A 17,320-nucleotide genomic window follows, 5' to 3' on the forward strand; every position below is an offset into this window, starting at 1 on the left:
CTGACTCTAAAGTCAGTATCAAATCTGCCTCCTGGAGCTCCAAGCAATGCTAGGTGGAGATGATGGTGGTTGCACAGTCACACACATCTGAGGCATCTGTCTGAAAAGGTTCCCAGAGGCCACTGACTGCCATAACACTTCTTCTTCTTCTTGTGCCATATCCGTCATTGGATGTTGGCGATCATGTTGGCAATCCTATTTTTGTCAACAGCCGCATGAAAAAGTCCGGCTGAGTTTTGACCAAACCAGTCCCTTAGGTTTTGAAGCCATGATGTTCTTTTTTTGCCTGGACCTCATTTCCCTTCAATCTTTTCCTGGAGGATTAAGGGAAGGATGCCGTATTTTTCTGGGTGTCGCATCACATGTCCAAAATATTCTAACTTTCACTTATAACGCTAGGTTCTTTAATTGTCTTCTTGGAAAGAACGACACAAAAACAATACAACGATATCCAACCAACAGTGGCAAGGTCCTTCAAGAGGCCACAACTGATGGGACTGACAGTTGCTGAGAGTTTCTGTAGAACCTGGAGGGATTATGAAGACATGACAACTCTTCAGCCATCCTGTGATTATTCTGTGTTAGAAAATGTTTGGATTTGGTTAAACTGTTTGAGTTTGTCAGCCCAGGAATGAAAAAAGAAGAAAGAAGAAAGAAGAAAGAAGAAAGAAGGAAGAAGAAGAAGAAGAAGAAGAAGAAGAAGAAGAAGAAGAAGAAGAAGAAGAAGAAGAAGAGGAGGAGGAGGAGGAGGAGGAGGAGGAGGAGGAGGAGGAGGAGGAGGAGGAGGAGGAGGAGGAGGAGGAGGAGGAAGAGGAAGAGGAAGAAATATATTGAGTGCATTCAGTTCCAGGAGCAATGCATTCATTGGATCAAGCCTCAGAGCCCAATATAGCTGAAAAAAATAATTAAGATATCAAAGATATGAAGAGCCTTGGTAGTACAGTGGTCTAAGGCACCCTGTTATGAAGCTGGTTATTAAGACCAGCTGCCTGCAATTACTGCAGGTTCGAATCTCGCCAAGGCTCAAGGTTGACTCAGCCTTCCATCCTTTCTAAGGTAGGTAAATTGAGGACCCAGCTGTGGGGGCAATAAGCTGACTTTGTATAAATATACAAAAGGATGAAGGCTATTGCTGAGCACATTGTAAGCCGCCCTGAATCTCCGGAGAAGGGCGGCATATAAATCAAATTAAAAAAAAAAAGAAAAAAAAGAAACACAACTTATGGATTTATGAAACGGCTTCAACAGTAAAAATGGTTTTGATCTTCTTTCCTTCCTTCCTTCCTTCCTCTCCCTCCCTCCTTTTTAACTTCCTTCCTTCCTTCCTCCCTCCCTCCCTCCCTCCCTCCCTCCCTCCCTCCCTCCCCTACCTACCTACCTACCTACCTACCTACCTACCTACCTACCTACAGTACTTACTGATGGTCTCCTCAGAATTTTCTATTACAGCATTATTTTTGGAAGTTGAGCACCCCTAGACTATACATTTTATTGGCAAAATTAAGGGCCTTGTTTTGTAGGCTGAAAGCAGGAATCCTATTGCAGCATTTTCAAAGAGTAGACAATCTTGGACTGTTCACATAGGCACATTTTAATTTATGGGATGCTGTAATATTTTTATTAGTGCTGTGAGACACTAAACCAAAAGACATATAACTAAATTCTTAAAGCAAAGGAGGCTTATCAGGACAAACTGCCAGAGGGCAAAATGCTTTTTACAAAGGAAAAGACCAGACCTGGTCCCTAGGGACAATATGCCTACAACAATAGGACTGAAAAGAGTCACAGTAATAAACAAATCATTAAACAAATCAATAAATAAATCCAAGTAGTTGGATGATCTTTCCAGCCTTTTTGATAAAACACACACCTCAGACAAATAAAGGCAGCTTGGCTTTCTTCAAAAATGCCGTTCTTATAATGTAATTTCCAGCTCAATCATGCAAGCCAAACAACACAACAAAATTTGCCCATATTTCACAGAGCTTTCCCCTTATAAATCAAAATGTGAGGTGCTTGCCATGCTTTTCTACAAATTTGCATTACAATAAACCCTGATTATGATTGTAGCATATGCAAATTGAGTTTCCTGAAAACAGAATTATATTCAGTGTTGTGTTTATTTTATATAATACAATAAATGCAAATGTGTGTGTGGGGGGGGGGGGGCTGTTTTTTGAGGAGGGGGATATTTTGAAGGAACCGGGGAAATTATTCAAATCTGTCACTTCCCATCCACAAAATGCGTGCAAGAATGAATCTATTTGTTGAGGGTTCCAGGTGTTAAAGATTCTATTGCTTTCTATACAGTATTTATGTTCAAGGCTAACCAACATTCTGCAGATAAGAAACAATGAAACAGGGAAGAATCCTGATAAAGCAAGACAGTGGAAAACCTAAATGGCTTGGCAATCACCTAAAAGTGTTATTGTGGCTTGCTGCAGGTGAGAATAGCCCCAGGCTTACCTGTGGTACAGTATATATGTATATATACAGAACATCAATGGTAACCAGAAACCTGGAACGTTCACATACCAAAGAAAAAAATGATAACTACATTGTGGCCTGGCTGAATGTTTAAAAGAACTAAGCATTATTCATGGGCAATTTTGTTTTCCCAGGCCTGAAACAGCTTTTAATACATATGCAAAATGATGACTTGTTAAGCAAAGATACAGAAGGAGAAGTGGGAGGGAGGAGATGAGAGGGGAGGAACTTAAGTTAGTTGAACTCAGAAGCCATTTCTCCAATCTTTTCTTCTTTTCCATAGAAATTAATGTTTGGTTCGTGTCAAACCCAATACTACTACTACTACTACTACTACTACTGATAATGAAAATGATGATAATAATAATAATAATAATAATAATAATAATAATAATAATAATAATAATAATAATAATAATAATAGTAGTATTAGTAGTAGTAAACGCACCAGCGTGCCTACTATCCCTGTCCCATTTATTTGTACTCATTACCTGTGCTCATGTCCATGTTTATACTTATGCTTATAGGAGCCTCGGTGGTGCAGCGGACTAAAGTGCTGTTAAGTGCTAGCACTTAGCTGCCAGCTGCCTAGAATTAGTGCAAGCTCGAATCTCACCAGGCTCAAGGTTGACTCAACCTTCCATCCTTTCTAAGGTAGGTAAATTGAGGACCCGGATTGTGGGGGCAATAAGCTGACTTTGTATAGAACAACACTGCTGGGGGAGGGGGGGGGCGAAAGCCCTAATAAGCAGGTATATACAAAAAAAGTATGCAGGCTATTGCTATAATGCATTGTAAGCCGCCCTGAGTCTACAGAGAAGGGCGGCATATAAATTGGACTAATAAATAAATACATAAATAAATACCTGTTATCTCGTACATCAGGGGTCCTCAAACTTTTTAAACAGGGGGCCAATTCACGGTCCCTAAGACTGTTGGGGGGGTGGACTGGCTGGGTGTGCATGGCTAGGTGGTCATGTGACTGGGTAGGCATGACCAATTTAGCAGTCCATTAAACAATACACACAAACTAAACTTTGTTATGCTCCTGGGGGTGGAAAGTAGGTAAGTGAAGGGACGTGGCTGCAATGTGTGCAGTCTGTCTGTGTCTGTCTGTCTCTCCCTCCCTCCCTCTCTCTTTCTTTTGGCTGGAGAGTCCTCGGCCTCCAGTATCACTCTGCTGCCCAAAAACGGGCCCGTTTTTGGCCTCCTGGGACTTCTGTACATCCCATTTTTGGCCTCCAGAAGGTGGATGAGGGCCAGCGGGTAGGTGGGGTGATGTGGGCGGGGTAGCCTCATGGTCCCGCACAGGCCAGATTAATGGCTTCGGCGGGCCGTATGTGACCTGCGGGCCGTAGATTGAGGACCCCTGTCATACATGTTTGACAAACTAACTAACAAACTAACTAACGAATACGGTAATTGTTTAAGAGGAGATGCAAGGAAGCTTAGGAATGGCATGAAGGCAGAACATGGCATACCCAGGAAGTGAGAAGAAAAGCAGAGAAGTCACCCAAGTAGAAGGCCAACAGGCAGCCTGGAATTGGAGAGATGGAAGTCAGATAGGCTGGAATTGAGCTGCGGTTGGTGGAAAATCCCAACAGATACACGAAAAGAGCTCCTTTGAAGATGTTTGAAAGAAAAGGAAGATAAAAGACACGGAGAAGATGGCCATCTGCCAGACACTCATCAATTAAAGACAAAATGGGGGTTCCAAGGAAATAGTGAATAACAGGACAATGGGGATGGGTGGAACTACATACTGATAAGCATATAGCCAAGGAATATAAGGGATGTGGTGGCTCAGTGGCTAAGACACTGAGCTTCTCGATCAAAAGGTCAGCAGTTCGGCGGTTCAAATCCCTAGTGCCGCATAATGGGGTGAGTTCCCGTTACTTGTCCCAGCTTCTGCCAACCTAGCAGTTCGAAGGCACGTAAAAATGCAAGTAGAAAAATAGGGACCATCTTTGGTGGGAAGGTAGCAGCGTTCTGTGTGCCTTCATCATTTAGTCATGCCAGCCACATGACCATGAAATTGTCATCAGACAATGCTGGCTCTTCGGCTTAGAAACGGAGATGAGCGCCGCCCCCTAGAATTGGGAACGACTAGCACATATGTCCGAGGGGAACCTTTACCTTTACAAGGTATATCTCTATCTAAATTAGTTCAAAATCATGGGGTCCTTGGTGCTCTCTGAGCTTGATGGTTTCTTGGTTTCATTACCAAACTAGGTAACATCATCAGTGCAAAATCCCATGTGATCTGATCTCCATCCTCAGTGACTTAAGGGACTTGAGGTCTGGACTAACCACTAGGCATTTTGTTTAAGAAACTTTGGAGAACGGGAGAGCAAGTTCTGTATCTGTCTTCCAAAAGAGGAAAAATAAAGATCAGGGTTTTACAGACCATCCATCCATCATGGATGGATAGAGTAGATCAGAAAGCTATTGATATCCAAGTACCCTGAACACAACATGGATTTTTCAGAAATTTAATCTTTTCTCTTTTTCCGATTGGCTGACTGACTTCTGGAAATATAAAAATATAAAAACGCTGAAAATGTTTTTTTTAAAAAAATAATTTCAAAGAAGCATTTATATGGCATGCAATGATACTCTGATTAGCAGTTAAGACCCAACTGCACTGAAGATTGTACTCAGATCACATTTCTCAATGAAGTCTTACTCGGCAGGAATAAATTAATATGTTGGGTGCTGCAAGGTTAAATTCTCTCCATGATTTGCATTCATAACTTGCATGAGGAAGTAGAGAGAATGCTTATCCAATCTGCAGATGACTGATGAATATGGCACAGAAGAGCGAACAGAAGACAGAAATAAAAAGTCAAAATGATCTTGAGAAAAATGGAGAAATTGGAATGAGAAGAAGAGAATGAAATTTAAAAGAGATCAACGCAAGATGATATACACAGAATTTAAGGAAAGGACTTTCGATGCCTGACCGAAAGGCAAGAGCACTTGTGAAAAAGTTTGTGGAACAGTCACTGATGACTGAAGCAGAGGTGGGTTTCAGCAGGTTCTGACCAGTTCTGGAGAACCGGTAGCGGAAATTTTGAGTAGTTCGGAGAACCAGTAGTAAAAATTCTGACTGGCCCCACCCCTATCTATTCTCTGCCTCCCGAGTCCCAGTTGATCGGGAGGAAATAGGGATTTTGCAGTAACCTTCCCCTGGATTGGGGACAGAATGGAGATTTTACAGTATCCTTCCCCTGGAGTGGGGTGGGAATGGAGATTTTACAGTATCCTTCCCCTGCCACGCCCACCAAGCCATGCCATGCCCAAGCCATACCCACAGAACCAGTAGTAAAAATTTTTGAAACCCACCACTGCACTGAAGAGACAAAAAAGGCAAGCATATTTCTGGAGGCATCTATGTTCCAAAACAAGAAAAACCACGATGCCAACTTGTTTTGTACTGGTCTGACTTTATATCTGGTCACCGCAGTTTAAGAAAGATTCAGACAAAGTGGGATAAGATTAAGAAGAAGAAGAGAAATGTTTATGCAGATTATTTAGCCTTTGGAAAAGCTGGCAGGAAGAAGCCGTAACATCTTCCTTTAACATCTAGAAGGAGAATACAGGGAAGAGCTTAATGAAAAGGAAATATTTGCCCGGATAAGTTATGGAAGGCAGACAGACAGACAGATCTCTTGCATTTCATATGTAGATGTATTTAAACTGAATTGTAATCCGTTCTGGGCAAACAAAGTAGAAGGAATCTGCCAAGTCATTGGGGCCAAGGGATGATTTCCTGCATAGCCAGGTGAGTTTAACAATGGAACTGCTCTTATGGGCAGAAGGCAGCCAAGGGTTTAGAGTCAGAGTCAGAAGATAAAGCTTTAAAAGATGGTTGAATTTGTATTTTTTGTACAAAGACGTGTTTATCCGCACCGCACATTGTTTTTGCTGTTCCAACTCTTGAGCTAGTCTGCCCCCAGGGAATCTCAACTACCCCAGATTTTTTTTGGGGGTGGTGGTGGTGGTAGTTGTCAATAAAACCATGACTGTCCATCCTGGAATTTTCCCAAAAGTTTCTCCTGCTTTCCTAGCTCTTAGATCCGACCTGTCTCCCACTCTGAAGCCCTCCAGAGATTCTCTTGGTCTAGTACAGAGGTATGCAACCTTAAACATTCAAAGAGCCATTTGGACCCGTTTCCCACAGAAAAGAAAACACCGGGAGCCACAAAACCCTTCCTGTGCCTGACTATTTCTTATGTAGTTGAATTTAACATTCTGTTTTCTTCTGAAACTTTTCTTTTCTTGGACTTATCCATGGTTGGCCTACCGGGGGTTGAAAAGCTCAATAAATCGTGTGCCGGCGGGTGTCGCACATTGGCAGTTGTGATGCATATTTTGAGTGACAGGGAGCTGCAGCAGAGGGGTGAAAGAGCCACATGCGGCTCCAGAGCCACAGGTTGCTGATCCCTGGTTTAGTAGTTATTACTTCTCCATCTTTCTGGGCTGCTGCAATCATCACCTCCTGAAGGAGAAGAAAGAGCTCTACGAAAGCCTGAAATTTCCTCCCTTGAGGCTGGCAAAGTAAAACACAAGTCCCCAGGGAGATGGAAGGGACACAGGGGAAAGACTATCAGATCTGAACTTCTGCAGCAGCCAAGGCAACCCAATGAAAGATGTAGGGGCAAGATCTATCATGCACAGTTCCCTCATCCATCAACGTAAATTATATCAGAAGCATGACCTGCCACTTTGCTCCTCCTGTGTCATGGAGCACACATCTGGGATTGAAGGTCAAGTTGACCCAAATCAGTTCCAATTTATTGGGGTTGCTTTTGTTTGTTTTGCGATTATGACAGGGCGTCAACATAAAAAGTTTAAAAAGGTTGGCTTTTGGCAGCTCAAGGGTTCAGCCATGCAGCGCGCAAATCTGGAGTGTCTTAATTCCTTTGAAAAATCCATGAACCGACATACATCTTTTTTTTTTTTTTTTAAGTTTTAGCTTTTCCGGTACATGTAGCAATAAAAAAAAAAAAGGATATTTAAAGGTTAAATTAAAAATTCACAACCTAACTGGTATCAATAAAATTCAGCCCCATCACACGGAACACACAGAATAACAGAGTTGGGAAAGACCTTGGAGATCTTCTAGTCCATTTAAGGAGGAGACACTATACCCGTGATGGTGAACCTATGGCACGTGTGCCAGAGGTGGCACGCAGAGTCCTCTCTGCTGGCATGCGCATTGTCGGTCCAGGTCAGATCTCGGTGGCGTTTCTTTCGTGAGCTTCTGTTTCCCTGCAAACGATGAAACAGAAGCTCACAAAAGAAAAAGATCTTACCTCTTGACACACTGCCGGGGTTGGGATGCCCCACTCCCCACCGACCAGCTGATCTTCGGGACTCTGCTGTGTATGCACGAATGTCTGTGCATGAGCACGCACCTTTCAGTTTGGGCATGCGCCCATGCACAGTTTGGGCACTCAGTGGCTAAAAGGTTCACCATCACTGCTCTATGCAATTTCGGACAAATGGTTGTCCAATTTCTTCTTAAAAACCTCCGGTGATGAAGCACCCATAATTTCTGAAGGCCATCCGGTCCACTGGTTAATTGTTCTCACCGTCAGGAAATTTCTCCTTAGTTCTAGGTTGCTTTTTTCCTTGATTAATTTCCATCCATTGTTTCTTGACTTGCCTTCTGGTGCTTTGGACAATAGGTTGACCCCCTCTTCTTTGTGGCAGTCCCTCAGATATTGCAACACTGCTATCTATTCACTTCAATTGCAGTCTGACTTTTATGCAGGAGTGAAATGCTCCCGGTTCGGACCAGATTGCCTGATCTGGTAGCGATGGCGGCGGGTGGTTCGGCAAATCGGTAGCAAAAATCCCTGCCCCCCAATGCCCAGCTGAGCCGTGCGATCATCAGACGCTTTTTTTTTTACTTGTAAAAGCATTTTTTCTACAACCTCTTTGGCCGAAGAGGTTGTAGAAAAAAATTCTTTTAAAAGCCTCTGACGATCCCAGCTGAGTTGCCTGATTGTCAAAGGCTTTTAAAAGCATTTTTTTTGCAACCTCTTAAGGTTGTAGAAAAAAATGCTTTTAAAAGTAAAAAAAAAAAAAACCTGATGAGAAGCCTTTTCCCTACTTGGAGAACCTCCAGGTGGTGACATTTGGAAAAGGAAGCAAGTGTTGTGGCCCACCAGCGGCCTGCGCGGATTGTTGCTGATCCAGACGTCAAGGAGGCTGGTGTGGTGTCGCGCCAGCAGCCTGTGCAGCCGGCGCTCGAGTTGGACAGCGAGGAGGCTGAAGAAGATGTGGTGCCAGAGGCAGAGATTCAGCCAGGGCCTTCAGAACCTCCAGAGGCTCCTTCAAGTGAAGAGGATGAAGTGGAGGAGCCTCTTCTCAATGCACGAGCACGCAGAGCTGCCAAAAGGCAGGGGTGGTTACTCAGGAGGAGGTCTCCTCGAGAGTAAGGCTTGGGGCTAATTGGCCACTCCCTTAGCCTATTTAAGTTTGCACACAGCTTGTAAACGTTGCAGGAAACAATGCATATTCGCTCGCTGGTCATTGAATGTGGATTGTCTTTGCAAATGTTGCTTCTGGGCTTTGTGCCAACTCTCGTTAAGACTTTATCTTATCTGTGGACTTTCTGGCAGGTTGTTAAGGACATTTTAATTAACAGCCTGCATTTGTAGAAAACTACATTTGGAAGCAAATTGAGCTTTGTTCATAGTTTGTATGTGCTACATTCCTTGGGATCCGTAGCTGGGGCAGAACAGCAAGTGATGTCCCACGACCTAAGGCTCCCCTGCTCTTTGCTCCTTCTGCTCCTCATCCAAGACCCTTGGGTTCTGTCTGGACATGCAGGGGTGGGAAGGAGCACTATCCATGGAGACTGGTGACCTCAAGTGGCACCCTGGTCATGGGATGGTGCTGGGATTAAGAAGGGGCTGAAGCTGGTGGAAGGCTGGTGGCAATGAGATGCACTGAGAGAGTTTACAGTGGAGGGGAAGGTTGGGGTAGAAGTTAACAGTGGCCATTTGGGATAGGAAAGATAGCAATAAGACTTATATACCGCTTCATGGAGCTTTAAACTGCACTCTCTAAGCGGTTTACAGAGTCAGCCTATTGCCCCCAACAATCTGGGTTCTGATTTTACCAAGGTTGGAAGGATACAAGGCTGAGTCAACCTTGATCTAGTCACGATCGAACTCCTGGCAGTGGGCAGAGTCAGCCTGCAATACTGCATTCTAACCACTGTCACCATGGCTCTTAGATGTGAAAGAAGAGTTCTCCTAGGCACTTTAAAAATTATTTTCGAAAAGCTACAAAGCTGAAAACAAAACATATTATGACTAGCACAAAGAGGTTGGTGAGAGGGAAACACCATACAGTAACAACTGGGGTAAAACAAGACAATTACCTCACGGTGATTTAGAAGTCTTTCCAAATCTGCCGCCATTTGGTTCTTGACCCTCAGCAAAGCCTTCTTCTCTTCATTTAACTGACTGGTGGGCAGAAAGAAAATGACTTAGGAAATGTAGTAGTACTGTATTCTAGCTGCAATGCGAGTTATAACATAAATTGCTCAGAATTAAGCACACGTAGATCCTTTTTGAAAAGGAAAACTTGACTGTTTTCTTTGGGCTACCATCCGTACAGATCAGGGGTGTCAAAGTTGATTTCATTGAGGGCCGCATCTGGGTTGTGTTTGACCTCAGGGGGCCGGGGGGCATGGCCAGGGTGGGTGTGGTTGGGGTGGGCATGGCCAGTTTTAGGTCACTCCAGGTTCCATTTTCGGCCGTGACGACCTCCTTCAGCCCTCTGCCAACGAAAACGGAGCTCAGGGAGGCCACACTCCATTTTCTCTGGCAGAGGGCTGCAGGCTGTCGCATCTGAAAACGGAACCTGGGAGGGCCGCGCGTGGCCCTCCCGAGCTCCATTTTCGCTGGCAGAGGCACCGCAGGCCGGTCCATTGCTGTTTCCAGGGCGGCAATGCAGGCCTGATCTAAGCACCCTGTGGGCCCGATCCAGCCCACGGGCCTTGAGTTTGACACCCCTGATATAGATAGCAGCACCCAAAGCAAAGACAAACCAAATGACAAAGATTTTGTATGTGTTCGATCCATTGGCTTTAATAGTTCAGGCCCTGTCATGTTTTCCAAGTGAGGGAGGAGAATCAGTTGAGCCAATGATTTTAAATTTGACTTTATGCAGGCCAAGTAGGCTGCATTTCAATCATGGCCCTATTCCATGCATGCTTCTGGCTCTTCCAATTCAAAGACTCAATTTATTATTTACTGCTTATAAAAAAAAAATAAAAAAAATAAAATGTATTATATGTATATGAAATCTTATTCTGTCCACCACCCTGAGTCCTTCGGGAGAAGGGTGGTATAGAAATTAAATAAATAAATAAATAAATAAATAAATAAATAAATAAATAAATAAATAAATAAATAAATAAATAAATAAATAATAATAATAATAATAATAATAATAATAATAATAATAAAGGTGGCAAAAAAACCTGAATAGGATTCCTGATTTGAATTCCAAGGCTTTGAAAACCCTGATTTGAATTCCGAGGCTTTAGGAGACTTCTGAGAACATCGGAACTCCTCCATGTTTAATGAAGAATAAAGGCTGACACTAAAATAAGAAGTGACCCTACATTTCAAGACTGGAAGGATGGTTCATAACACAGGGAGTTTTCTCCTGTCTTCAAATCTCAGAAGTTATAATGGGAAAGCAGCCAGACAGTGATAGCTAAGTCAAAAATCAGGTGAGCAAGATTAAAAAAACAACAATAACCCACTTCTGGACACTTGTTCTGAATTGAAAATTAGGGAACTTTGGCACCTCAATCAGCAGCCTATTCAACCTTCTAGGCAGCTATAGGAACAGAATTTGATGGAATTAAAGAGACACTTAGACCTCCCCTTCTGACACCTAAGATAACAGGATGGAATTATCTACAATGGCAAAAGGAAAGTCTTATTGGAGAAAGAGATCAGACAAATGATTAGCAAAGTTTAAGCTAAGCCACATAAGTGGGACAGGAGAACCATGTTAATTAAGTAATTGAAAGAGATTTACTGGCTACACAAAGGCTGACGATTAGACCAGGGGGTCTAAAAGATAACTTAGAAGAATAAGAGAGTTGGAAGGGAACTTGGAGGTCTTGTAGTCCAACCCCCAACTCAAGCAGGAGACCCAATTCCATTTCAGAGAAATGGTTGTCCAATCTCATCTTAAAAACCTCCAGTGTTGGAGCACCCATGACTTCTGAAGGCAAGCTGTTCTACTGGTTAATTGTTCCAACTGTCAGGAAATTTCTCTTTATTTCCTTATTAGTTTCTATCCATTGCTTCTTTTTCAGCCTTCAGGTGCTTTGGTGAATAAGTCAACCCTCTCTTTTCTCTGGCAGCCCCTTAAATATTGGAACGTTGCTGTTAAGAAGGCAATGACTTCTACACCATTAAGAGAAAAAAGTCCAAATAGCTATGGCTATGAAATTAGCAGGAGCAGCCCTCAACGTTTGATGGACCAAAGTCCCCATTCTCAGAAAAGTTAGCCTGGTGCCTCCATGGCTGACTCAGTGTTTTACCTGCTCGTCTCTAACAGGGTGCTAAATTCTAGTTGCCAAGGGAAAGTCAACGCCAATTTTGGAGTCTTTACCTGATGTCCTTTTCATGCTGAGCAATCCGTTCCTTCTGTGCAAGGATCTGGGAATCTCTTTGCTGCACAGACTCAATGAGGTACTTGTAGGGCTGCTGCACTTGGTTCAACAGAGAATTTGCTTTGTCTCGCTGAAAGAAAAGAAAAGAAAAAAAAAAGAAAGAGGTACATTGAAATCACGAAAGGAAGCTCCCTACACGTTTGTTTTGTCTCTTTCTCTTTCCCACAATGTAATCCTGATAGCGCATATAAAGATTACTTGAAAAAAGATGGAACTAAGCACCCCCTTCTCTATATTATTTACAAAGGGTTGTAAAATGTCTGGGTTTATTTCCCCCAGTTTATTCACAGGGCAGCAGGATTTCAAAATTATGTATGCCTATATCAAAGAAATCGCGAGGAGAGGCATATTTGGGGCAAGTGATCCCCGACCCAGAATTTTTAAACCCAAGCCCTACTGAGAGAGAGGGAAGGGGGGAAAGAGAGAGGGAGGGAGAGGGAGAGAGAAAGGGAGAGAGGGAGAGGAGGGGAGAGAGAGGGAGAGAGAAAGGGAGAGAGGGAGAGAGAGAGAGGAGGGGAGAGAGAGAGAGAGAGAGAGAAAGGGAGAGAGAAAGAGAGAGGGAGAGAAGGGGAGAGAGAAAGGGAGAGGGAAAGAGAGAGAAAGGGAGAGAGAGAGAGAAAGGGAGAGGGAGGGGGAGAGAGAGAGGGAGGGGGAGAGATGGAGGGAGGAAGAGAGGGAGGGGGAGAGAGGGAGGGAGGGAGGGAAAGAGAGAGAGAGAGGGGGGGGAGAGAGAGAGAGAGAGAGAGAGAGAGAGAGAGAGAGAGAGAGAGAGAGAGAGCGGCTGTTCTGTTGAACTGTATTCTTTCCAGAGCAAAGAGCCCAGGGCAAATGTTATACTTTTACTGTTTAGAGGGCAGCAGAGGACAATGTCTTCTGATAGCTCACAAGGAGTCAGGGGGGCCCCTTCCTTCATAACTTTCTGAAAATCTGTTCACACTGGCCAGGGGCTGACCTGGATTCTTTCTCTGTATCTCTAAAGGGATATAATCAAGGTTTATCTTGGAAAACTCAAGTTGGGATTGCTTTAGCCAGCGCTGTATGTAGGGACAGGTCAGGACTAAAGGCAAAGGTAAAGGTTCCCCTTGCACATATATGCTGGTCGTTTCCGGTTCTAGGGGGCGGTGCTCATCTCCGTTTCAAAGCCGAAGATCCAGCACTGTCCGAAGACGTTTTCGTGGTCATGTGGCTGGCATGACTCAACGCCAAAGGCGCACGGAACGCTGTTACCTTCCCACCAAAGGTGGTCCCTATTTTTCTACTTGCATTTTTTTACGTACTTTCAAACTGCTAGATTGGCAGAAGCATGGACAAGTAACGGGAGCTCACCCCGTTAGGCGGCACTAGGGATTCGAACTGCTGAACTGCCGACCTTTCGATCGACAAGTTCAGTGTCTTAGCCACTGAGCCACCGCCTCCCTCTGGTCAGGAATAGGAATGGCCAAATGGTTCTCTGCTCTCTTGTTCTCCCTGGAACTGAAAATGGCGAACCTCCTTGGCAATGGATCACCTCCGTTTTTAAATATCCACGACTGAGGAGCATGTCAGAAGACATCGATGAAGGCCTCTGGATGGACCAACTTGCCAGTGGCCTCTGGATGGACCTTCTGAGAACCAGCCCAGATCCTAATTGAGTTGGAAAGTAGAGCCCGTCAGAAAAAAACAACGATGGCATGGGAGGTGTGGCCCAAGGTTGTGTGTGTGATGGCTTTAATCCAGGAGTGGAGAGAGGTTGTTTTATTTTGTGTGTATGTGTGTTATTGTTGATAGGTGTCCAAGGTTATATTGTCTGAGATGGGTAGAGATATATTAAATAAATATATAAATAGGTATTGCATAAAAAAAAAACTTGAAGAAAACTAAACCCGTTTTGCTAGTTTTTCCCTATTGAGAGAGGCTTATCTGTCTAGTCTCTGTTTTGTTTAGTCTGCAGAATAATCTGTCTTTTCATCTCTGCTATTAGAGCAACACGTACTGTGCTGAAAAGGATTAGCACGGGAGTATTGTCCACAATTGTCCCCACACACACACGTACATATTATTTTACAAATAACTCAAGATGGCGAACATATAAAACACACCTTCTTCCTCCTATTTTCCTCACAAGAAGAAACCTGTGAGGCGGGTTGGGCTGAGAGAGACTGACTGGCCCAAAGTGCCTCAGCTGGCTTCTATGGCTAAGAAGGGACTTGAACCCATAGCCTCCTGCTTTCTAGCCTGGTTCCTTAACCACTAGACCAGGGGTGGGCAAATGTGGCTCTTCTACAACCTGTGGACTTCAACTCCCAGAATTCCTGAGCCAGCTTGGCTGTCTCAGGAATTCTGGGAGTTGAAGTCCACAGGTTATAAAAAAGCCACATTTGCCCACCCCTGATCTAGACCAAGCTCACTTTCTTTTCATCCATATAATTAGGCTTATAATTCACACACAAACACGTGTGTGTGTGTGTGTGTATGTAGCGTATTTTTCAGAGTATAAGACGCACTCCTTCCCCCTCAAAAAAAGTGGGTGGAAATGTCTGTGTGTCTTATACTCCGAATATTGCGATGGGGAGGGTGTTGGGCGATGCTGAATGGGTGGTGGCGGCAGCAATCGGGTGTTGGCAAACTGGTAGCGGCGAATGGGCTGCGCTGAACGGGTGGCGGTAGCGGCAAACGGGTGGCGGTGAATGGGCAGCGGTGAATGAGTTGTGGTGCTGGTGGCAAACGGGCTGCGGCGAATGGGCAGCGCCGCCACCGAATAGGAGGCGGCAAACAGGCCAGATGAATACTGGATGGATACTGAGAGGCCGAGGTAGATTTTTTTCCCCTTGTTTTCCTCCCCAAAAGGTAGGTGTGTCTTAGAATCCGGAGCATCTTATAGTCCAAAAAATATGGTATATGCGTGTATGTGTGTGTGTGTGTATATATATATATATATATATATATATATATATATATATATATATATATATATATATATACACACACACACACACACACATCAATTATACCTCTTGTGAAATGCGAGCAACTTCTTCCTTCTGGCGCTCCAAATCTCTTGCAAGCAATGTATTTTGCTTCTCTAGCTGTAGCAATCTTCTTGCCAAATGCACACTGTGCCAAGACAAAAATAAAATTAAAAAATAATAATAATAGCAATAGACTTTTAAACCAGACATCTTTTGAAGTAGAATTTCTACTTTCTTTTCCATAGCATACATTAATACATATATAAGGTTACAAGCTACCATGGGCGGGAGCGTTTGATTAAAGTTATGTTGGAGCTGCTATTGATGCTTCACATCCATTCTTTCTTACTTTCCATCTGTAACAAGACAAATGCTAGTTTTGCAAAACGTATGATATTTATCCTGTTCTCAGGGGAGTGGCTTATAGAAACAGACAGATTTGAAGACTTCTTTTGTAGCTAATGATTTTGATGGGTTTTTCTTTTTTTAAAAAAAGGATGTTTAAAAGGATGTTAAAAAAATTAGGATGTTTTTAGTTTTTTGCAAATCCCTGCCCAAAGAAAAAAAAAATAACAGATTTTTGACATCTTTTATACACACAGTTTGGAAAAATATATTATTTGCAGTATACCTTTCATACATTGTATAGTATACAATATATGAACCATGCATTCTTCCTTGAATGCATAAATGTACGTAATTTGTCGATGCAGTTAATTATCTTGGGACCATTTAAGTGAATTTGATTTCCTGGATTCTCCTACAATATATTTTGGGTTCTATTTTTTTTCCTTCCTTCCTCCCTCCCTCCCTCCCTCACTTTTAACTTCCTCCCTCCCTCCTACTTTGTAACTTCCTTCCTTCCTTCCTTCCTTCCTTCCTCCCTTCCCTTCCCTTCCCTTCCCTTCCCTTCCCTTCCCTTCCTTCTTCCTCCTCCCTTCCCAATACAAATTTACAATGTATTACATTTCTCAACAGACCAATTGCAGGCAGAGAACAAAGCCGGTGGGCACATTTAAGTTCTGAGAACATCACAAATAACTGACAGCCTTGCTCACTGATATGGGCTTGCCATGGCTATAACAAAGTTCCCACATTCCAGAAGTCATCTGTCTAAAGGCTGGACTTAATTTTAAGATTTCTGAGAAAATGCCTAGAAGGACCTATGCAGAGGTTGAATTATATGTGGTAGCGCAGTGGTTAAAATGCAGTATTGCATTATTTAGTATTGCAGTATTGCAGGCTAACTCTGCTCACATTGCCAGGAGTTTGATTCCCTCCATCCTGACCGGCTCAAGGTTGACTCAGCCTTCCATCCTTCCGAGGTGGGTAAAATGAGGACCCAGACTGTTGAGTCTGTAGGACTCTGTAAACTGCTTAGAGAGAGCTGCAAAGCACTGTGAAGCGGTATGTAATTCTAAGTGCTATTGCTATATCATTTTCTAACACTACAGTTTGAAGCCCAAAGCCAAAAGATGGCGTTTTAACTGGATTAGACGAATATTCCCATCATTCTCACACTGTAATTAAACTGCCAGGTTTCTAGTAGCAACTGGCTCCAGAAGCTGCATTTGAGATAGCTATCGGGATGCATTCAAGCACCATAAAATTACGTTTAAGTAGGCATTACAGAAAGAAAAAAACATCTTTCTTTCCCTTATCTAAGTTCAATACGTTGTAACATCACTGGAGGAAATCTATGAAGCAATTTATTTATTTTTTTGTAAAACAAAAACAAAAAAACCCCCACCTTAAAGCAAAACCTTCAATGATGCAACCTTCACTCAGGGAGGTGAGGGCTTTAAGGAAGGAAATGATAAGGGAGTATCCAAAACCAGGTAATTGTGGTAAAAAAGTACAATCTTTTTGATTTTATCAGGCTTGGAGCCTGGACTTCAGGACACAGGCGGATTTTGATGCGAGATGGCCTTCCCTTCCCTTCCCTTCCCTTCCCTTCCCTCCCCTCCCCTTCTTTCTCTTCTCTTCTCTTCCCTTCCTTCTTTCTCTTCTCTTCTCTTCCCTTCTTTCTCTTCCCTTCCCTTCTCAGAGGAAAACTCTTTGCAAGCTCCAGAGGAAAAGATCTCCTAGTAAAAGCATCTTCTCCTTCCTGCAAACCGGAACCCAGCCTGAGCTGGGAAAATCCCTCTGGGAAGATGGAAAGGAGAAG

The 17,320-nt window shown here is 43.3% G+C and overlaps 1 protein-coding gene across 1 annotated transcript in view; it reads right to left on the reverse strand.

The window, feature by feature from the left end:
* Positions 1–17,320, reverse strand: part of PIBF1 (progesterone immunomodulatory binding factor 1) — a 100,226-nt gene that overhangs the window by 8,214 nt on the left and 74,692 nt on the right. Inside the window, exons 14-16 of the mRNA XM_034416880.2 lie at positions 15,196–15,298; positions 12,145–12,275; positions 9,887–9,971 (exon numbers count right to left, since the gene is read on the reverse strand). Of these exons, the coding sequence (XP_034272771.2) occupies positions 9,887–9,971; positions 12,145–12,275; positions 15,196–15,298 (319 nt within the window). The remainder of the gene's footprint in view (positions 1–9,886; positions 9,972–12,144; positions 12,276–15,195; positions 15,299–17,320) is intronic.

This window comes from Pantherophis guttatus, chromosome 5 (genome assembly GCF_059756535.1).
Source record: "Pantherophis guttatus breed Tessera chromosome 5, ASM5975653v1, whole genome shotgun sequence".
NCBI lineage: Eukaryota > Metazoa > Chordata > Lepidosauria > Squamata > Colubridae > Pantherophis > Pantherophis guttatus.